This window comes from Leuresthes tenuis, unplaced genomic scaffold (assembly GCF_036924035.1).
Source record: "Leuresthes tenuis unplaced genomic scaffold, fLeuTen1.0.hap1 SCAF_16, whole genome shotgun sequence".
Taxonomy (NCBI): domain Eukaryota; kingdom Metazoa; phylum Chordata; class Actinopteri; order Atheriniformes; family Atherinopsidae; genus Leuresthes; species Leuresthes tenuis.
The window spans coordinates 1513258-1536284 of NW_027325370.1; the positions used below are offsets into that span (position 1 = coordinate 1513258).

The 23027-nt window shown below is 47.1% G+C and overlaps 1 protein-coding gene across 1 annotated transcript in view; it reads left to right on the plus strand.

Moving 5' to 3' along the window:
* The first annotated feature begins 10860 nt into the window (after window positions 1-10860).
* Window positions 10861-23027, plus strand: part of itpr3 (inositol 1,4,5-trisphosphate receptor, type 3) — an 85130-nt gene continuing 72963 nt past the window's right edge. Inside the window, exon 1 of the mRNA XM_072367048.1 lies at window positions 10861-11306. Coding sequence (XP_072223149.1) covers window positions 11215-11306 — 92 coding nt within the window. The 5' untranslated portion in view covers window positions 10861-11214. The remainder of the gene's footprint in view (window positions 11307-23027) is intronic.

Genomic DNA, 23027 nt, shown 5'->3' on the forward strand with positions numbered 1-23027 from the left:
AGAGCAGGGATCGAACACCCAGGAAGGACATTCAGACCCCCCCAGACTCCTGTTAGCTACACGAGCTAAGGGCCAAACACTTCCTCTTAGCTGCATGAGCTAATGACCAAACGTTTCCTGTTAGCTGCTTGAGCTAACGGCCGAACACTTCCTGTTAGCTGCATGAGCTAACGGCCACACACTTCCTGTTAGCTGCATGAGCTAACGGCCACACACTTCCTGTTAGCTGCATGAGCTAACGGCCAAACACTTCTTGTTAGCTGCATGAGCTAACGGCCGAACACTTCCTGTTAGCTACATGAGCTAACGGCCAAACGCTTCCTGTTAGCTACATGAGCTAACGGCCAAACGCTTCCTGTTAGCTGCTTGAGCTAACGGCCGAACACTTCCTGTTAGCTGCATGAGCTAACGGCCACACACTTCCTGTTAGCTGCATGAGCTAACGGCCACACACTTCCTGTTAGCTGCATGAGCTAACGGCCAAACACTTCTTGTTAGCTGCATGAGCTAACGGCCGAACACTTCCTGTTAGCTACATGAGCTAACGGCCAAACGCTTCCTGTTAGCTACATGAGCTAACGGCCAAACGCTTCCTGTTAGCTGCATGAGCTAACGGCCGAACACTTCCTGTTAGCTGCATGAGCTAACGGCCACACACTTCCTGTTAGCTGCATGAGCTAACGGCCAAACACTTCCTGTTAGCTGCATGGGGCTAACGGCCACACACTTCCTGTTAGCTGCATGAGCTAACGGCCAAACACTTCCTGTTAGCTGCATGAGCTAACGGCCAAACACTTCCTGTTAGCTACATGAGCTAACGGCATCGCTGATACTGCGTTTTATTTCATTCATCAGTTTACTGCAACATTTTGAACATGAAGACACCTTAATTCAGGGATAGTTCAGATAAAACATGTCTGCTATCTTGTGTTAATGTGGAACTTTCAGCCTGTTTTTTTTCAGTGTGGCTACCTTAAGGGGTTAAAGGAACTGGCAGCTGTTTTTGTTCTTTGATGCAAATGTCAAAAAAGCATTTTCAGCAACTTAAAAGTCGTCAAGAAAAGCTCTTCGACATCCAGACTTCAAACAATATTCAACACAAAAGGTCTTGAACCCAACAATGAACCTTTAACAGACCTGGTATGAAATGGTTTCCAAGAAAGAATGATCCTCTAAAATTATAGAAACAGATTCACATCGTCTCTCACTGCTCAAAAAGGAAGTTATTGGAGTGATGTGGGATCACTTTCCCAATGCTGCTCTGATGGGAGTTAAGCTAACCAAACCAGTTAAATTCCTGCTTCAGTCTCTAAGAGCTTTCAGGCAAATCCACCCAGAAACAAACAGGTTGCAGGTGTTTTCGCCTTCAGGCTAACGGCCTCAGTGTCCAGTCCGGTGAGTCGAGGGGGCGGACGAGGTCGCGCCGTGTCAGGTGAGTCCAGGGGATGGACGAGGTTGCGCCGTGTCAGGTGAGTCGAGGGGGAGGACGAGGTCGCGCAGTGTCAGGTGAGTCCAGGGGATGGACGAGGTTGCGCCGTGTCAGGTGAGTCGAGGGGGAGGACGAGGTCGCGCAGTGTCAGGTGAGTCCAAAGGGGCGGACGAGGTCCTGCCGTGTCAGGTGAGTCCAGGGGGCGGACGAGGTCCTGCCGTGTCAGGTGAGTCGAGGGGGAGGACGAGGTCGCGCCGTGTCAGGTGAGTCCAGGGGATGGACGAGGTTGCGCCGTGTCAGGTGAGTCGAGGGGGAGGACGAGGTCCTGCCGTGTCAGGTGAGTCGAGGGGGAGGACGAGGTCCTGCCGTGTCAGGTGAGTCGAGGGGGAGGACGAGGTCGCGCCGTGTCAGGTGAGTCGAGGGGGAGGACGAGGTCCTGCAGTGTCAGGTGAGTCGAGGGGGAGGACGAGGTCGCGCCGTGTCAGGTGAGTCGAGGGGGAGGACGAGGTCGCGCAGTGTCAGGTGAGTCGAGGGGGAGGACGAGGTCGCGCCGTGTCAGGTGAGTCGAGGGGGCGGACGAGGTCCTGCCGTGTCAGGTGAGTCGAGGGGATGGACGAGGTCGCGCAGTGTCAGGTGAGTCCAAAGGGGCGGACGAGGTCCTGCCGTGTCAGGTGAGTCGAGGGGGAGGACGAGGTCGCGCAGTGTCAGGTGAGTCGAGGGGGAGGACGAGGTCGCGCAGTGTCAGGTGAGTCGAGGGGGAGGACGAGGTCGCGCAGTGTCAGGTGAGTCGAGGGGGAGGACGAGGTCCTGCCGTGTCAGGTGAGTCGAGGGGGAGGACGAGGTCGCGCCGTGTCAGGTGAGTCGAGGGGGTGGACGAGGTCGCGCCGTGTCAGGTGAGTCGAGGGGGAGGACGAGGTCCTGCCGTGTCAGGTGAGTCCAAAGGGGAGGACGAGGTCCTGCCGTGTCAGGTGAGTCGAGGGGATGGACGAGGTCGCGCCGTGTCAGGTGAGTCCAGGGGGAGGACGAGGTCCTGCCGTGTCAGGTGAGTCGAGGTCGTGCCGTGTCAGGTGAGTCCAGGGGGAGGACGAGGTCGCGCCGTGTCAGGTGAGTCGAGGTCGTGCCGTGTCAGGTGAGTCCAGGGGGCGGACGTGGTCCTGCCGTGTCAGGTGAGTCGAGGTCCTGCCGTGTCAGGTGAGTCCAGGGGGAGGACGAGGTCGCGCCGTGTCAGGTGAGTCCAGGGGGCGGACGTGGTCCTGCCGTGTCAGGTGAGTCGAGGTCGTGCCGTGTCAGGTGAGTCCAGGGGGCGGACGTGGTCCTGCCGTGTCAGGTGAGTCGAGGTCGTGCCGTGTCAGGTGAGTCCAGGGGGAGGACGAGGTCCTGCCGTGTCAGGTGAGTCGAGGTCGTGCCGTGTCAGGTGAGTCCAGGGGGAGGACGAGGTCGCGCCGTGTCAGGTGAGTCGAGGTCGTGCCGTGTCAGGTGAGTCCAGGGGGCGGACGTGGTCCTGCCGTGTCAGGTGAGTCGAGGTCGTGCCGTGTCAGGTGAGTCCAGGGGGAGGACGAGGTCCTGCCGTGTCAGGTGAGTCGAGGTCGTGCCGTGTCAGGTGAGTCCAGGGGGCGGACGTGGTCCTGCCGTGTCAGGTGAGTCCAGGGGGCGGACGAGGTCCTGCCGTGTCAGGTGAGTCGAGGTCGTGCCGTGTCAGGTGAGTCCAGGGGGTGGACGTGGTCCTGCCGTGTCAGGTGAGTCCAGGGGGAGGACGAGGTCGCGCCGTGTCAGGTGAGTCGAGGTCGTGCCGTGTCAGGTGAGTCCAGGGGGCGGACGTGGTCCTGCCGTGTCAGGTGAGTCGAGGTCGTGCCGTGTCAGGTGAGTCCAGGGGGCGGACGTGGTCCTGCCGTGTCAGGTGAGTCGAGGTCGTGCCGTGTCAGGTGAGTCCAGGGGGCGGACGTGGTCCTGCCGTGTCAGGTGAGTCCAGGGGGAGGACGAGGTCCTGCCGTGTCAGGTGAGTCCAGGGGGCGGACGAGGTCCTGCCGTGTCAGGTGAGTCGAGGTCGTGCCGTGTCAGGTGAGTCCAGGGGGCGGACGTGGTCCTGCCGTGTCAGGTGAGTCCAGGGGGAGGACGAGGTCCTGCCGTGTCAGGTGAGTCGAGGTCGTGCCGTGTCAGGTGAGTCCAGGGGGCGGACGTGGTCCTGCCGTGTCAGGTGAGTCGAGGGGGAGGACGAGGTCCTGCCGTGTCCGGTGAGTCCAGGGGGCGGACGAGGTCCTGCCGTGTCCGGTGAGTCGAGGTCGCGCCTCATCCACTCTGCTCCTGCAGCTCTATTAAAGGCCATCATTTCCTCCTGAGGAAAGACATGGAGGGCAGCACGGGTCAGTGGACGCACACACACACCTTATATGGGAGGGAAAGTCAGTGGAAAATGTTGGTGTGAAGCTTCAGAGCCTGAAATTCCTTCTTTCTCTTAAATCCGATCTAAATCTCCCAGAAGCTGACAGTCATGTTTGCTTTGGACCAAAGAAGCTACGATATCAAAAACATATGATGTGGCCTGGATGAGTGGGATTTAGCCCAAATTCATTCATCCACATCCACTGACTCCGACTTCATCCACAATCTCTCTGTCGCCCGGAAGCTGACAGATCACTGCTTTACCAGAGGCCTTGAACACAACACGGGTATGTTGTTAACTGCAGGTTTTTATAGCGTCCACATGCAGACGCAGTTTTGGGAGCTGAAATCCGGCTTCTAAGGATGAAGTTTCTGTCTTTTTTTGTGTGTATTTCATTGTTTTTATTCTGTTTCTATGAAGAAAGAAAGGTTGAAATAAAGGTTGATGATGTAACGTTTCTGTCTGGACTGAACTAAAGACTTTCTGATATTAAACATGTTTGAGTTTGTCACAACCCCAAGATGTGAGAAAGACCGCCTTAAAACCATCTGGATTGAGTTTTACGACCACCTTACACCAAATGGTGAGAAACAATCTGGGATCTGGGTGTTTCGGGGGGATTTTCTCCACAGATAATCACTGTAATCAACAGCAGAAGACCTCTGCCAAACAGAAAGAGCAGGTAAGTATTCTGAATTGTCAAAGTAAACTTTATTTTCAGGTGAATGACTGACCGGGAGGTTTAATTATGATCTGACAGGAGCCCTGAAACAGAAACAAATCCCAAAAGGTTTTCATGAAGTCTTAACTTAGCTCGAGGCACATGTAAACTTGTACGAAACCACAAAGTTAAACTGAGAAACTGGCCAGGAGCTGAGAGCAGTTCAGAGTATTCGAACCAGAGAGGCTGATGGAGTAGATTCAGCGGTCAGGAAACCGCCGGCCGCCACGGATACGAAGCTCCACGGAAACACGAAGAAGAAGAAGAAGAAGAAGAGAGAGACACAGAGTAGTTGGAAAACTGCAGATCCTAAAACCTTCTGTGGTTCAGAGACACTGAACCACTACACAGGTAGAGGCAAAAGGTAAAAGAAACAACATTTATTTGCTTTTGCATTCCTGAAACTGTTCCCAAACATGAATTTTATGGAGCGAAACCCAATTGGAAAAGTACCCGCGAGAACAAACCACTGTTTCTTTAAACTTGCACCTCTCCATCATCTGGTAATCCTGCTGCCTGTCTCCTCCGCCCTCTCTGCTTTCCAGTAAACTGGCCTGGTTTCGGGTCTGTAACCTCCAGAGGAGAAGCTGGCCTGTTTACAGGATCAGATGGAAAGTCTCTCTTTAAAAAATCTTAGATCTTCCCTATTTAGACAGCTGCCGTTTTCTAAATCCGTCAATCCTCCAAGCACAAGCGGCTTACGTCACGGACATTAAAACCATGTGACGCTCAGTCAAAACAGCTCTCTGTAGACTCATGTCCTGATATTTACAGACAAGAGCAGTGGATCTTAAAAGAAGTGAAATCTGTGTATTAAATTCTCAGAAAGGCAGCAGAATAGACCTGATTGGACAGTTTAGTCCAGGCTTCTCTGTTCTGTGTTGAACTCTGAGAGCTGAAAACATGAATGAAAAGGAGCAGATTTCCCTCCAACCTGTTCCAGACATTAAAAATATAGCCATAAGTTTCTGTTTGAAGACTTTAAAACAGTTTTATCCCATGTTCAGATTTTTGTTCTGATGTGCCAACGTTGAAAATTCCTCATTTAACGTTTATTTTCATTTATAAACTGTAGCTCAGGAGGAGGAGCAGTCGCCCATCGCTGGTTTCCAGTTCGACTCCGGCTGCCCCGGGCTACAGAGAAAGCATAGTTAGATATATAGACTTAAGACTTGATGCATGGGTGAATGTGGCATGTAGGTAGAAGTGCTTTGAGTGGTCAGATAGACTAGAAAAGCTATACAAGTACAGTACTATAACTACGTCCCTCCTTAAGTCTCCAGCATCGCGACCTCCGGTGCCTAGTTTAGTTTAGTCTAGCTGTTTCCTCGGGTCATTAAACCGGCATCCTGTGACACAGTCTCCAGCATCGCGCCTAGGCCAGGCCCGGTTTTCAAATCTCCGTACCTGGTCCGAGACTCTGCTCAAACCGGGGACCCAGGTGACCTCCAGGCCCTCAGCGACGCCCTCCTGAGTTTATATGGCTGCTTGGTGGGGGGGTCCAGTCCCTGGGAGAGATTGATGGACATGGAGAGGTCAGCCCTTCGTCTGCCTGGATTGGCGGAGCTCTGGGAGCAGGTGAGAGCGGTGAGAGCCTCTACCTGTTCCTGCTCCAGAGGAGGCCAGGCTCTCCTCTACCTGTTCCTGCTCCAGAGGGGGCCCGGCTCGCCTCTACCTGTTCCTGCTCCAGAGGGGGCCCAGCCAGGCTCACCTCTACCTGTTCCTGCTCCAAAGGGGGCCCGGCCAGGCTCTCCTCCACCTGTTCCTGCTCCAGAGGGGGCCCAGCCAGGCTCACCTCTACCTGTTCCTGCTCCAAAGGGGGCCCGGCCAGGCTCTCCTCCACCTGTTCCTGCTCCAGAGGGGGCCCGGCCAGGCTCGCCTCTACCTGTTCCTGCTCCAGAGGGGGCCCGGCCAGGCTCGCCTCTACCTGTTCCTGCTCCATTGGGGGCCCGACCAGGCTTTCCTTTACCTGTTCCTGCTCCATTGGGGGCCCGACCAGGCTTTCCTTTACCTGTTCCTGCTCCAGAGGGGGCCCGGCCAGGCTCGCCTTTACCTGTTCCTGCTCCATTGGGGGCCCGGCCAGGCTCGCCTCTACCTGTTCCTGCTCCAGAGGGGGCCCGGCCAGGCTCGCCTTTACCTGTTCCTGCTCCAGAGGGGGCCCGGCCAGGCTCGCCTCCACCTGTTCCTGCTCCAGAGGGGGCCCGGCCAGACTCACCTCTACCTGTTCCTGCTCCAGAGGGGGCCCGGCCAGGCTCTCCTTTACCTGTTCCTGCTCCATTGGGGGCCCGACCAGGCTCCCCTCTACCTGTTCCTGCACGTCTGGCCACCAGCCAGACCATCTCCAGCTCCAGGTTCCTCGTTGCTGGGCATCTACCATCAGACTGTATTCTGGTTCTTGGACTTTCAGTTGTATTGTTTGATTTCCTTGTTCCGAGCCCCCTTCCTCCCAGGTTTTTGGTTTGTCTGGGAGCCATCCCTTGATGATGAGACAGAACCTCGGACTATTCGAGTCAAGCTGAGTGTTTATATGCAGGAATGATTTGACCCACAAGTATCTGTGAGTGATTTTAGAGCTCAGAGTTTATTCAAATTCTGTCCTTTTCACATTGTTTACATGTTAACCGTTAAAAAGGAACTCTTTTTAGCACAGTATATTATAAATAACACTTATTTATGATTGGGTGGGATGTTGATCTGTAAATTCATGGAAAATCAATCAAAATGATTCTCCAAACTGTATCAGATACAAGTTTTCATAACATTATATGAGCCTTAATATAACTGCAAACATCCTATAGTGCCTATAGTGCTCCCTGTTATGTTTTATAACTGGTAGATATCTACTGAAGATGTCCCTCTGAGCTGTAGTTTGGTGTTAAAATAGAAGCTTATTGTCCTTTAAAAAGCAGAAACAATCTGCAGTCCACTCCTGCCACCTGTTCTGTCCATTAGCAGGTTTAAAACTTGTGTGTGTCTGAGGGTTTCTGTGTGTGGTCTCTGTGGTGAAAGCAGGCACTGAGAATTTGCTTGTCTCCACGGTGATAGTAAGGTCAGCCCAACAGTGCGTTTGTTTCGTATGAGGCGTAAAACTTCCGGCGGGCAAATGGAGCAAAACTTCCTCTGCGGTACACAGAGAAAGACCTCATGAATCCTTCAGCTGTAGAGTTCAAACTAGAATAAAATTTAGTTACTTTAAGGTCTGAAAAAGTCTCCTTTAACTTAATGAACATCAGTGGAGTTACAGCTGTGTGTTTGAGACATTTCTGCCTCTGACATATTGGCCAATAGTAACTTTATTGATCCCAGAGGGAAACAGTTTAGCAGTTAGCTGTGAGTTAGCAGTTAGCTGTAAGCTAGCAGTTAGCTGTAAGTTAGCAGTTAGCTGTAAGTTAGCAGTTAGCTGTGAGTTAGTCGTTAGCTGTAAGTTAGCAGTTAGCTGTAAGTTAGCAGCAGATGCTAGCAAACAATGCTTTCTCATCAGCAGTAATGGACCAAGCCGGAGATGTGCACAGCGTAACTCGTAGTAATGCATGTGAACCGTTAATTACTGCGTTTAAACATTTTGGATATATTAACCTCATTAAACAGTTGTACCTGGAGACCTCCATCTTTATCAGAAACATGCCGATAATGTAACGTTAGCACAGCGAGAGTGAGGAGAGGACCGGTGTTGTGTTGGAAACACACCTTAAACACAGCTGCAGGTTGTCTGAGTTACAGAACGGAACCGTTCAGCTAGAAAGCTTCAGCTAACAAAGTAATGTGGGAACAATAATGTTCATCTTTCAGAAAGGAACAGCAGGAACTCCTTAGAAGTTGGTGTACGTCATCTTCATTAGCTAAGCTGTTAGCGTTAGCTTCAGCTAACAAAGTAATGTGGGAACAATAATGTTCATCTTTCAGAAAGGAGCAGCAGTAACTCCTTAGAAGTTGGTGTTCGTCATCTTCATTAGCTAAGCTGTTAGCATTAGCTTCAGCTAACAAAGTAATGTGGGAACAATAATGTTCATCTTTCAGAAAGGAGCAGCAGTAACTCCTTAGAAGTTGGTGTACGTCACCTTCATTAGCTAAGCTGTTAGCGTTAGCTGCTGCTAAAGGAAGAAATAAATCAGTAAATAAAACATGAGGAGTTATTTCATTAGCTAAGCTGTTAGCTTTAGCTGCTGCTAAAGGAAGAAATAAATCAGTAAATAAACCATGAGGAGTTATTTCATTAGCTAAGCTGTTAGCGTTAGCTGCTGCTAAAGGAAGAAATAAATCAGTAAATAAACCACGAGGAGTTATTTCATTAGCTAAGCTGCTAGCATTAGCTGCTGCTAAAGGAAGAAATAAATCAGTAAATAAACCATGAGGAGTTATTTCATTAGCTAAGCTGTTAGCGTTAGCTGCTGCTAAAGGAAGAAATAAATCAGTAAATAAACCATGAGGAGTTATTTCATTAGCTAAGCTGTTAGCGTTAGCTGCTGCTAAAGGAAGAAATAAATCAGTAAATAAACCATGAGGAGTTATTTCATTAGCTGAGCTGTTAGCTTTAGCTGCTGCTAAAGGAGGAAATAAATCAGTAAATAAACCATGAGGAGTTATTTCTCAGATGCTTCCATTTCCCTGCTCTGAAGTTCAGGCTCTGAGAGCTGGAACTGATCCTCTTTGTGGCTCAGTTCCTTCAGTCCAGCGTTGAACTGGACCAAGTTGTTAAAACAGTGGGATGAAAAGTGTTTGCTGCACATTCACAGTCTTTAGCTAACTCTGCTGGAACATTAGCCTCAGATATAGTTTATCCACTGGGCTCTTATATCCTCTGAGGCTGCTGCTGGATGGAAGATGCATGCTCCTCAGTGCAGCTGACAGCAGAACATTTCCACCAGAAGCTGGCTTCATCCGTCCAGCAGGGTGGATGTGAGTGGGCGGGGCTTAGCAGAGGAGGCGGGGCCAACTTAAGGAGTGACGTAGTTTAATAATTAAAATCAGAACGGCTCGTTAAAGGAGGAACTTTCAAACAAAGAAGAACTAAATAAGTCCCAGGGTTGTGTTTTTGGGGAGTTTTACACCTCAGACGCCCTGATATCTGCTCCCAGGAGCAGGAAGAAGGAGTTTTACACAATATGTCACCTTTTAAGACAACATCTGTGCAGTGATGAGGGTTTTGTGTCTGGAATCAGTCTGTAATCAGCTCCAGCCACAATCCGTGTAAATGAACAAGAACATTAAGGTTCAGCAGCTTGTTTCAGTTCAGCTTTTGTCTCTGAAAATGAAAGACAAAGCCAGTTAAGACTCAAAGAAGAGTCCACTGGTGACGGTGTTGCAACCCAGCCTGCTGCCTGCTGATTTACCGCTAAAACAGGAAGTCCAGTCAGCATGACTTCACACAAACTCACATCAGTATGCTAAAAACCAGCTTCTGTGGCTTTCTGTGTTCTGACAGAAAATTGTGGTTTACAACAAAAAGCCCCAAACTTCCGCAAATGACAAAAGCACCTGTTCTTGTTTGAAAGAAGTTACGAGGAGTTCAAATTTGGTTCAGTAGAAACAAAGTCAAAGAGATCCAGAGTGATGCGTTTAGGCTGGTAAAAACTGAAGAAACATGGCAGGGAACTCTTATCCGATGGAAACACCTTCAGAGGGACTCTCACAGTTTTTGGGTGATTAACTTTTAGTAAAACCACTAGTTTTTGGGACCGTTTTTCCAACTTAATTAACTTTTAAATGTTGTTTATACCAGGTAATAACATTCCACCGGGATGTTTTCACTCTTCCTGCTCCGGAGCGCACGGCGTGGACGAGGTGGACGCCGCCTCTGGACGCCGCCTCCGGACGCCGCCTCCGGACGAGGTTAACATCAGGCTTCTTTCCTGCACAGTAAAGCTTGTGAATGGAACTCTGTATTGTGGTGCTGGACAAAGGTTTCCACAGTAATCCCTTGTCCATGTGCTTCTATCAGCTGCTGATGAATGACGGTTCTTGATGCAGGGGTCAGAGGTCACGGGGGTCCGGCTCGTGCATTCCTTTAATGCTTTAATGATATTCTGCTCTGTAGAGGCAGAAATATGCAGATCCCTTCCAGTCTTTCTCTGGTTTTTCAGCCACATTAAAGGTAAAAACCACTCAGAGTTTCTCACTCAGAACAAACCCTCTGAAAAGTAAACATGACGTCGGTGTGCAGCTGCACGTGGAAACACGCCACCGAAGCGCTGCATGAGAGCCAGGGGTGTGTGCACGCGCCAGCCGAGCATGGCAGCAGCTCGCACGCGCTGCGTGCGTGCGTGTGTGTGCATGTTTTCTTTCTTGAAGCCTTATCAACGCCTCGGCTCACTTCCTGGTTCCTTACAGCGGAGTCTTGACAGAGCAGCGCAGCCGGAGGAAGAGCTCAGAGCGCGGCCGTGTTGGTGTCTGCGCCTCCGGGACCACTCTGAAAACCTGCAGGACAAACACGCACGGAGGACCTGAGCTGTGGCATTTCCTCCAGAACGGCCGCAGCTACGGTTTCTGAGACTTTGCCCGAACTTTGAGGAGGTGTCGGCGGCTCGCTGCCATGCAGAACCCGGCAGTGAGTGCGGCGCACTGAACGCGAACAGCTTCCCTCCCCTCTGAGCTCCAGCTGCTGCAGAAAACTACTTTCTGCCTCTCAAGTTGCGCCACAGAGCGCGTCTCTCCGGCCGCTGGAGGAGTCCGTGAAGCGGCTGCAGGATGTCCGACTCTGCCTCCAGTTTCCTCCACATCGGGGATATCGTGTCCCTGTTCGCAGAGGGATCCGTGAATGGCTTCATCAGCACGTTGGGGTGAGTTCGGCGTCATCGGGATGTTATGTCCCGCGCACAGAAGCGTGCACGGTGGAAATTAAAGGCTCACACTTCATTTAAAATCAGAATTTACAGATGTTTTCACAGAATGAGTGAAAAAGAGGTGATTTTATCCCCAAAGAGGCAGATGAAGGTGTTGTTCTGCAGGTTGTTGGTCCCCAGCTGGATGTCAGGACGTTTCTGTGGAATATTTCCACATTTTAAGAGAAAACCACAGCTTCAAAGTGGTCACAAGGAGGAAATGTAGTAAACTTACACTTTCCAAGACAAACAGCTGAATTCAGCTTCTGAAAGTAGGATCTGGCAGAAGTTGGCTTCCTCAGACACTTGAATTTATTCCACATTTTGTCAGGTTTTTGGGTTATTTGTTGATAATAAGCTTCTCCAGCTCGGCTTTAACACCATGATGTTTGCTTTTGATTAATTATCCGACAGTTAATTCTGATAATAATGATCATTCAGTGACAGACATCAGGAGTATTTGTGTAAAACAGAGTTAATACTGGCAGGTTTATTTAAAAAGCCATCCATCGCATGTTTATTTAGTCATTTTTTACTGTCCAAACCCATCTGCCCTTCCCTTCTTAATGTGCACGCACACAAAATAATGCATGAACATGCATGGGAGGGGCGCTCACTGGGCTAACATTTCTGCAGCATATAACAGGACAAAGAATGGATTCTGAACAAAGTTCCCCGGACAGTCGGGTGACCAGCAAGCCAAAGGTCATAGGTCATGAGATCCAGAGGTCCTGAGGAGCCTCAGTTCAACAGAGCAGCAGCAAAGAAGCTCAGTTTTCTTCATAAAGAGCTACATCACAGCAAAGATCATCTCAAGGAACCTCAAAGATACGGTTCAATTACAAACCAATTCGTTTCAATGCAGTCCAGTCAGATCAAATGCATTAAATTGGTTCCCACTTCAACCCACAGACTGTGGGTCGGAGCGCTTTCAGGATGTCAGAAAGTGTTGCAGATTGCTTCTAAGTGTGACCGAGCTTTCATTTAGATTAAAGCAATAAAATCAATTAAAATAATGCTGAAAAGATGTAGTTCATGGTGCCCAGTGAACGGGTCAGAGGGATGCAAGCAGCAGAAAGGACGTCATGTTCTGCAGAGAAGAACGTATTTATCAGGGTGAAACGCCTTTGTACTCCTGTTTTTATGACTGTAATTTAATTGTACATTTTCTCAGAGACTAAAGCTACTTTAACTTCTGTGGGCTCATCCAAAACCAATCTACCAGCATGAAAACGTAACTAAATAAATGTCAAAGCAGCCCAAGAAGCTGGCGGAATACAAAGCTCGTAAAACAAATCTGCGAACAGCTGTCGCTACGACCTTATTCCACATTCAGCTCTTACAGACTGTCCTGAATGTTTTTCTAGTTTCTCCACTGAATAAGTGACAGACGGCGTCTGAAAGTTAAAGCTACAGTGTTCATTTCTCATGGTTAAACATGAATATAGATACAGTAAATGAGACAGAACACCTGGGAATCAAGCTTTCTGTCATTTCTTTAAGGAGTCTTCAGGAATAGTTCTCCAGGCTTCTTGAAGGACATCCCAAAGCTCTTCTTTGGATGTGGGCTGCCTTTTGTTCCGTTCTCTGTCAGATGATCCCACACTGCTTCAATAATGTTGAGGTCCGGGCTCTGGGGAGGATTCATCCCTCCATAAGACCTGTTGCCACTGATTTTCAGTCCACTTCTTGTGTCATTTGGCACAGCTCAGCCTTTTCTCCCTGTTTCCCTTCCTTAAGAACGGCTTCTTGACAGCCACCCTTCCATGGAGACCATTTCTGATGAGGCTTGGGCCAACAGTAGATGGATCAGCTGAAGGTCCAGATGCATCTCTCAGGTCCTGTCAGGTCACAGCTGGATTTTTTCCTCTTTCTTAAGGACATCACTTTCAGATCCTGTTCATCTGCTGGAGATAGTTTTTTAGGCCTGACACTTCTTCTTTTGTCCTCCACTTGTCCAGTTTCCTCAAATGTTTTAAGGACACACTGCACACCATGCTGAGATATGCCAAGTTTTCAGCTAATAGCTCTTTGGGAATCACCTTGTTGCTGCAGAAATCCTATTTTCTGTCTGTCAAACTGTGTTTTCTTTGCTGTTTTTCATAGATGCAGCTAAAGAAATGGGAACAAATGATGTGTCTTTGTGACAGGCTGCTGGTAACAAAGTGCCTAAAGATCCAGTTTAAAATGGCTTCTTTGCTAAGTTGTCTGTTCTGTGTCGACACAACACTGGTTCATCCCTTGAGTTAGGAGCCTTTTTTCTGCCTGAATGGGTCAAAGGTCAGAGTTAAGTGGCTGAACAAAGAAAAAACACTGAAAATGTTCAGGAACAAGGACTGAAGATGAGGGAAAAAGCAGAAAATGTCCAAAGAAAAACTGTGAAAGAGCTTCAGAAAGCTGCAGAACTGTTGATCAGGACACTTTAAAGGTTTCAGAAAGCTGCAGAACTGTTGATCAGGACACTTTAAAGGTTTCAGAAAGCTGCAGAACTGTTGATCAGGACACTTTAAAGGATACAGAAAGCTGCAGAACTGTTGATCAGGACACTTTAAAGGTTTCAGAAAGCTGCAGAACTGTTGATCAGGACACTTTAAAGGTTTCAGGAAGCTGCAGAACTATTGATCAGGACACTTTAAAGGTTACAGAAAGCTGCAGAACTATTGATCAGGACACTTTAAAGGTTTCAGAAAGCTGCAGAACTGTTGATCAGGACACTTTAAAGGTTTCAGAAAGCTGCAGAACTGTTGATCAGGACACTTTAAAGGTTTCAGGAAGCTGCAGAACTGTTGATCAGGACACTTTAAAGGTTTCAGAAAGCTGCAGAACTGTTGATCAGGACACTTTAAAGGTTACAGAAAGCTGCAGAACTGTTGATCAGGACACTTTAAAGGTTTCAGGAAGCTGCAGAACTGTTGATCAGGACACTTTAAAGGTTTCAGAAAGCTGCAGAACTGTTGATCAGGACCTAATTAGACTCATATAGTGATTTAGTAGGAAAACTGAGCTTTTAGTTGGAGTAAATATCTCCAAATGTAGTCTGTTAGAGCTGCACTGAGGACTAAATGAATAAACTTGGTCTCCACATCACCAGGTGAGGCGAGGCAGAGGCTGAATTACCTCCATTTGAACCCTGAAGCAGGGAATTAGTAATACCCTGATGACTGAAGCATCTGTCACACAACCACACCCCGACGAAACGCTAAATCAGAAGTGAAGCAAATGTTTTGTCTGGAAAATGAAGGACGAGTTGCAATAGAGCGAAACCTCACTCAGTATCTGTGCCGGTGGGTCACCCGACGCCTCTGAAGCTGAAATTTAGGAGGAATCTGTTTGCATCAGGACAGAAAAACATCCCTAAATATAAGGGATGAGTAAAATTTGATCATCCAGCAGTCAGTAAACACCAGGAAAGAAATAAAAAGTTTTTAAGAAAACCCCAAAGTCTTGGTTTTAAAGTCTTATAAAGAGATCCAGTCTCCAGCCAAGATGTTCATTAATTTTCAGGTTTTTCTTTACTGGATAAAGTCGATTTATCAGTGAGAAACTGTTTGTTTGTACGAATGTTTCATTTAGTGTTGCTTTTGTCAAGGAAAATTCTGACTAAATATCGTCAACGAACCTTTTTCACGTGATGGAGACGATAACAATAATTAAATATATAAATATATTGTTAATGAATAAAAAACGAGATTAAACATGGTTTACAATATAAAAAATTTGCTAAAATGTCTTTATTTCCATTGATTTAGTCTTTAGTCTAGAGTTATTGTTGTTATTTTGCAGTATTTCTGTTTCCTGTGACTCCCTGTGCAGTCGCTCGCGGCTTATTTAGCAGCTGAAATAGACATATATATATGTATATATTAATATATATACATGTCTGGATCTGTTCTGAGTCTATAAAGTAACAATAATATGATAATAAGTATTGTCAAATGTCAACTGGGTTAAATAGAATGACTAAAAAGAGACTAAAATGCAATTTTCATTGACTAAAACTAGACGAAAATAGTCACGGATAATTCTGACTGAAATGAGACTAAAATACTTTCAGTCGACTGAAACTTGACTGGAATAAAAAGAGTTTGAACGTGACTAAAACTAATAAAACCTAAAATAACAGCTTGGCACAGAAACTGGACTGAGACTAAAATTAAAACACCAAAAACAAACAAACTTTCATTCTAATCCGCAAAAGTCAGTCAAACATGAGTAATTTTTCTGTTTATTTTCATATCCACACCAAAAACTCTCAGCACAAAGGTGATAATGTATCCATTTATCCTTTTTCTTTACCCACGTCATCCGACCCGAAGCCTTTGCCAGCCTCCACTGGTCAGGATGAACGGGTCGACGCCCCGTCACAGGGTCGCGGTGCCGAGTTCTTCTGAAAGTTTCCTCAGAGTTCAGGAATTTCTGACGCTATAGAGCACAGAAAACAGACTTTAAAATACACACTTGGGCTCAGCTCTGTCTGATTGTATGGCAGGAAAAGGAAGTGGTACCGAGTATGTTTGAGAGAGATTTCGAGTGTCTGTCAGAGGAGCTGTGAGGACGGTGTTTTCATCCCTCAGTCTGGGGTCTGCTGGGGGTTCAGACCTGGGTTTATGATGGAAGACGATGGGTTTGGTTCAGGGTGTTTCACAAAGATGTGTCTGTTTCCTGCAGCCTGGTCTTCCACTTTCTGTTTTTGAGTCAGCCTTGACCTTTGCAGCCTCACTGACTTTTACTGCTTCCCGTCGACCTGAACGCTAACGATTACAACAGAAGGTCAGGGTTTAATCCTCAGTAACCTGGTCTTCATGCTTATATTTAATGCCCCCATCAGGAATTCACTGCAGTTTTCCTCCTTTTCAGTTCCAACTCCAACAAAAGCTTGTGAAACATATCAGAAACTTAATCTTTTCATCTTTTTATTGACTGCTGTTTGGGTTAAAAGAACCTTTACGTGTATTTTTTCTGCCCTGAACTAATTTTTTCACCCAGCTTGTTTCTGCTCGATAAAATCAGAACATGCAGAAATATCCAGCTCACATTCACCTTTTCCAGAACTTCAGGAGTGACTTTAAACTCTTTTAGCTTCCAAATTAGAAACAGCCTCTGATTGGTTTTCATCTACTTTGCCTCTGAAGCTCAGTTTATCTTCTGTGAATCTTAGTAAAATACTTAAAAAGGAGGCGTGTTTCTGATAATCTTAGGGTTTACTGTTGCACTTCCCAGTTAAAAACTGTAGCCTAAACGGAACGTAAGGGATCGAACACGAAGGGATCGAACGTAAGGGATCGAACCGAAGGGATCGAACATAAGGGATCGAACCGAAGGGATCGAACATAAGGGATCGAACGTAAAGGATCGACCGTAAAGGATCGAACGTAAAGGATCGAATGTAAGGGATCGAACGTAAAGGATCGAACGTAAGGGACCGAACCGAAGGGATCGAACCGAAGGGATCGAACGTAAGGGATCGAACCGAAGGGATCGAACCGAAGGGATCGAACCGAAGGGATCGAACACGAAGGGATCGAACGTAAGGGATCGAACGTAAGGGATCGAACGTAAGGGATCGAACGTAAGGGATCGAACCGAAGGGACCGAACCGAAGGGATCGAACCGAAGGGATCGAACCGAAGGGACCGAACCGAAGGGATCGAACACGAAGGGATCGAACGTAAGGGATCGAACGTAAGGGATCGAACCGAAGGGATCGAACCGAAGGGACCGAACCGAAGGGATCGAACCGAAGGGATCGAACCGAAGGGATCGAACGCAAGGGATCGAACCGAAGGGACCGAACGTAAGGGACCGAACGTAAGGGACCGAACGTAAGGGACCGAACGTAAGGGATCGAACGTAAGGGATCGAACGTAAGGGATCGAACGTAAGGGATCGAACGTAAGGGATCGAACGTAAGGGATCGAACCGAAGGGATCGAACCGAAGGGATTGAACCGAAGGGATCGAACCGAAGGGATTGAACCGAAGGGATCGAACGCAAGGGATCGAACCGAAGGGATTGAACCGAAGGGACCGAACGTAAGGGACCGAACGTAAGGGATCGAACGTAAGGGATCGAACGTAAGGGATCGAACGTAAGGGATCGAACGTAAGGGATTGAACCGAAGGGATTGAACCGAAGGGATTGAACCGAAGGGATTGAACCGAAGGGATCGAACGCAAGGGATCGAACCGAAGGGATTGAACCGAAGGGACCGAACGTAAGGGATCGAACGTAAGGGATCGAACGTAAGGGACCGAACCGAAGGGACCGAACCGAAGGTATCGAACGTAAGGGATCGAACCGAAGGGATCGAACGTAAGGGACCGAACCGAAGGGACCGAACCGAAGGTATCGAACGTAAGGGATCGAACCGAAGGGACCGAACCGAAGGTATCGAACGTAAGGGATCGAACCGAAGGGATCGAATGTAAAGGATCGAACGCAAGGGACCGAACCGAAGGGATCGAACGTAAGGGATCGAACCGAAGGGACCGAACCGAGGGGATCGAACCGAAGGGATCGAACCGAAGGGATCGAACGTAAGGGATCAAACGTAAGGGATCGAACGTGAGGGGATCGAACCGAAGGGATCGAACCGAAGGGATCGAACGTGAGGGGATCGAACCGAAGGGATCGAACCGAAGGGATCGAACGTAAGGGATCGAACGCAAGGGATCGAACGCAAGGGACCGAACGTAAGGGATCGAACGTAAGGGATCGAACCGAAGGGATCGAACGTAAGGGATTGAACCGAAGGGATTGAACCGAAGGGATCGAACGTAAGGGATCGAACGTAAGGGATCGAACCGAAGGGATCGAACCGAAGGGATCGAACCGAAGGGATCGAACCGAAGGGATCCAACCGAAGGGATCCAACCGAAGGGATCCAACCGAAGGGATCCAACCGAAGGGATCGAACGCAAGGGATCGAACTGAAGGGACCGAACCGAAGGGACCGAACCGAAGGGATCGAACGTAAGGGATCGAACGTAAGGGATCGAACGTAAGGGATCGAACGTAAGGGATCGAACGTAAGGGACCGAACCGAAGGGACCGAACCGAAGGTATCGAACCGAAGGTATCGAACGTAAGGGATCGAACGTAAGGGATCGAACCGAAGGGATCGAACCGAAGGGATCGAACCGAAGGGATCCAACCGAAGGGATCCAACCGAAGGGATCCAACCGAAGGGATCCAACCGAAGGGATCGAACGCAAGGGATCGAACGTAAGGGATCGAACCGAAGGGACCGAACTTAAGGGATCGAACTTAAGGGATCGAACGGGAGGACGTTCCAAGACAAGCTCTGATTTTTGGACCCCATTAATTTGCTCACTTTGAGTCTGATCCAACGTAATTAAACAGTTAACATTAGTTTAAAGCTTAGATGGATCACATATGTTCCTGAATGCATTTCAAAGCCGATGGTTTCCTTCTGTGTAGATTTGGACACGTTATCACTGCTGAAGCCTTTTAAACACGGAGTGGACGTAGTTTTTCAATAAATGCCATAAGTAGTTAAATGAACAATGAAGTTGGATTTCCTGAATGTTTTTCTCCTGATATGAGACTTTATTAAACGTTATTAATCAGTGAAACATACCTATTTAAGCCTGTGTAAACTCTAATAGCGTGATCCATATTTTTAGGTAAACATCTCCTTGTTACTGTTGACCTGCTGACTGTTCCTGCTCGGTCACCTGTGTCGGTTACACCTGTGAAATGTTCACAGCGCTGCTCTTCCTCCACCTCTTTAAGCAAACACAAGGAACCAGATGCTGTAAAAACTGTTAGCCTAACTGTTGATTGAGATGAAGTTTCCTGCTGCCTCTGACCCCCAAACTGATGACTTTTACAGCATCTCTGTGTTTAAAGCTGGAAGAGCCTGACTGAGCTGCTCAGCCGACACAGTCGAGCTTGTTGTGGACGTTTTAACTGCGATTTGCCTGCAAATGGCAGTGAGCTGACTCTTTGCTTTCAGGTATTTGAATAGGGAGTTTCTCTCATTTAGTGAATCAACTTTCTGGTTTTCATACAGTCAAACTCTCCTTCACAGCAGGCAGAATAAATTAATCTTCTCAGCGGGACTGAAGCTTAATTCCAAGAAACTTGATGCATCGTTAAATTCACACAAAAATGTGCCGCTTTAGGCTCTGATTCAGGTGACATCGGTGCAGAAAATGAGTGAATAAGTCAAAACCTTTGCTGCAAATATGAAACCTGGAAGAGAAATTACTCATTTTAAATGTGCTTTGACTGCATTTCAAGGAATAAACCTCCTTAAATGAAAGAAAGCGCCGCTTGAACAGTTCTTACGAGCGAACAGGTGAACGATGCCTGCAGGCTTTTGGATGCTCCTGTTCTTATTTACAGCCATTATTCTGAAATCTGTGCTTTGACTCTGGAGACTCACACACGGCTTTGGTCGCTGTAGTGATGGAAATCACCTTCACTTATTCAAATAGTTAAATTCCTATTCAAATCAGTCTTTCCTGTAGCAGGAGGTGCAGTTGGCTCCATCATTATTATTGCTGCTGGAAAGACTTCTGTTTGATTTTATTGGATTTATTTAGAACAGAGAGACTCGTCTCCACATTTATTATGTAAATTAAACCTGTGTTTGGAGCTCCAGAAGTTTTAAAGCTCTAATGTTCGTCATATATGGAAGATTAAAACTGCAAAAATAAAAAATAAATGAATGGTTCGCTGAATTAATCAATGATATAATTAACATATATAAATATAATATGAATGGTGACATAAAAAGATATTTCCAGTTTAATTTCATGTTTTTATTTGCCACTTTTCTTTGTTTCATAAATACTTTAAAATAAACTAATTCAACAAGCTGAAAACAGTTTGATTTAAAATTATTTAAAATCGACGAGCCTTTTTTTTTTTTTGTCAAAATGTTGGAAACAGATGTTATTTATTTTATTATTTTAGTTATTACAGTACCAGTTAGAATCCTCTTAAAATTAAATGGAAACGTGTAGAAAAACCATCGTACAAATGATCTAATTCGTTGAAGCTGTTTACGTCATTAACTTTAACAGAAGATCCCTGATATTTGTCCTAAATCAGAAGGTTTTATCTATGCTCTGAAGTCACGATGGACAAGGAATCTGTATCTATTTGTTTTAACTGACGGCCCGTAGCAACATGATGCCGGTAACTACGGAGCACCGCTGAGAACACAAGTGTCTGACACTGTTAGCTTAAATGCTAACGTTGCATATGCATAGGCTAATTATTCTCCCTGGATGCACGTCCCACCTGACCGAGCACATCTGTGCACATCTGACCGACTCTGTGCACGTGTGTCAGACTTTGTTGTGTCTTCAGGTTCTTTGTGGTTATTACTGATGTGAGAGGCAACACTCCTGAGTGAACATGAATGGAGCAATCAGCAGCTTTCTGACAGCTTTACGCCTGGAAAACACCTGGCAGGCAGACAAAGGCACTGATTGGAAGAAAGACTCAAGCATCCCAAGGACAGAAGGGTGTCATTTAAAGACAGATGATGATAAAACAGATGGCACAAAGTACAGTTTGCCTGCCTTGACTTGATAGAAACACGAGAAAGAATAACCAATCAGACTGAAATGATTTTAAAAACAGTTTTATTGGAGTCAACGAAGGACAAAGCAGGTCCAAAATCTTTAAAGTGGACATGACCACCGATCCATAAACTTCTAAATAAGAAAGATACTTTCCACTTGGTGAGGCCAGTTGACTCAGTTTCTTTCTTTACATCCACAACTCTTAACTTAATGAACACCTTCATTTACCTCGACTCAAGCTCACAAAAATTTATCATAACGACGGCCCGAATGTTACGGTTTATGCATCTGATTCAAACTGGAGCCTGATTTTAGCATTGAAGCAGCATTAGAGAAGTTTGTGAACCTCCGTGCCTGGTTTAGAAGTGCACAGACTTTTGCTGTGCAGAATTCTGAGCCCCTACTTGACATTTTTCTGGACTTTCGGCAGCTTCTTCAACATTCATCGTATGGCTGCACATGTGTGGGGTTCCCACGGGGATTCGTTTTTACGGCTGTGGTGTTGCACTCCAGCACTGCAGGGGGAGCCAAAGAGCTTCTCTAGTGTTACTTTAAAACGTTACTGCAACAAAACCTGGAACTGTTGGAGGGAAACATGATGCTAGGGATCCACTGATGCTAGTAAGCGCTAACGAGGTTATCTGAGACTTTAAATCGATTTTCAAAACAGTTTCCTGTTTCAAACGATTTAAATTAGCTGGTCCACTCGGCAGATCTAATGGTGAGGATGAGGTATTAGCTCCAGGAAGTGTTGTTTCAGGGTTATTTGTCAGGTCAACGTCCCGTGAGAAGTGAGTAAATAAGTTTTAATTGAACAACCTACATGTTAGCCTGCGGGTTTGATCCTGTTTGTTTGACAGACAAACACTCGGCCGTTGGAGGTTTCCTCCATCATTTGTTTACAGGCGGCGTTTTGGGTTTGAACCCTAATGCAAAAATTTGGTTTCCAGCGCCACTTCACTCCGTTGTGGCTGCTTGACATTTTTCTGGACTTTTGGCAGCTTCTTCATTCATCGTATGGCTGCACATGTGTGGGGTTCCCATGGGGATTCGTTTTTACGGCTGTGGTGTTGCACTCCAGCACTGCAGGGGGAGCCAAAGAGCTTCTCTAGTGTTACTTTAAAACCTTACTGCAACAAAACCTGGAACTGTTGGAGGGAAACATGATGCTAGGGATCCACTGATGCTAGTAAGCGCTAACGAGGTTATCTGAGACTTTAAATCGATTTTAAAAACAGTTTCCTGTTTCAAACGATTTAAATTAGCTGGTCCGCTCGGCAGATCTAATGGTGAGGATGAGGTATTAGCTCCAGGAAGTGTTGTTTCAGGGTTATTTGTCAGGTCAACGTCCCGTGAGAAGTGAGTAAATAAGTTTTAATTGAACAACCTACATGTTAGCCTGCGGGTTTGATCCTGTTTGTTTGACAGACAAACACTCGGCCGTTGGAGGTTTCCTCCATCATTTGTTTACAGGCGGCGTTTTGGGTTTGAACCCTAATGCAAAAATTTGGTTTCCAGCGCCACTTCACTCCGTTGTGGCTGCTTGACATTTTTCTGGACTTTTGGCAGCTTCTTCATTCATCGTATGGCTGCACATGTGTGGGGTTCCCATGGGGATTCGTTTTTACGGCTGTGGTGTTGCACTCCAGCACTGCAGGGGGAGCCAAAGAGCTTCTCTAGTGTTACTTTAAAACCTTACTGCAACAAAACCTGGAACTGTTGGAGGGAAACATGATGCTAGGGATCCACTGATGCTAGTAAGCGCTAACGAGGTTATCTGAGACTTTAAATCGATTTTAAAAACAGTTTCCTGTTTCAAACGATTTAAATTAGCTGGTCCGCTCGGCAGATCTAATGGTGAGGATGAGGTATTAGCTCCAGGAAGTGTTGTTTCAGGGTTATTTGTCAGGTCAACGTCCCGTGAGAAGTGAGTAAATAAGTTTTAACTGAACAACCTACATGTTAGCCTGCGGGTTTCATCCTGTTTGTTTGACAGACAAACACTTGGCCGTTGGAGGTTTCCTCCATCATTTGTTTACAGGCGGCGTTTTGGGTTTGAACCCTAATGCAAAAATTCGGTTTCCAGCGCCGCTTCTCTCCGTTGTGGCTGCTTGACATT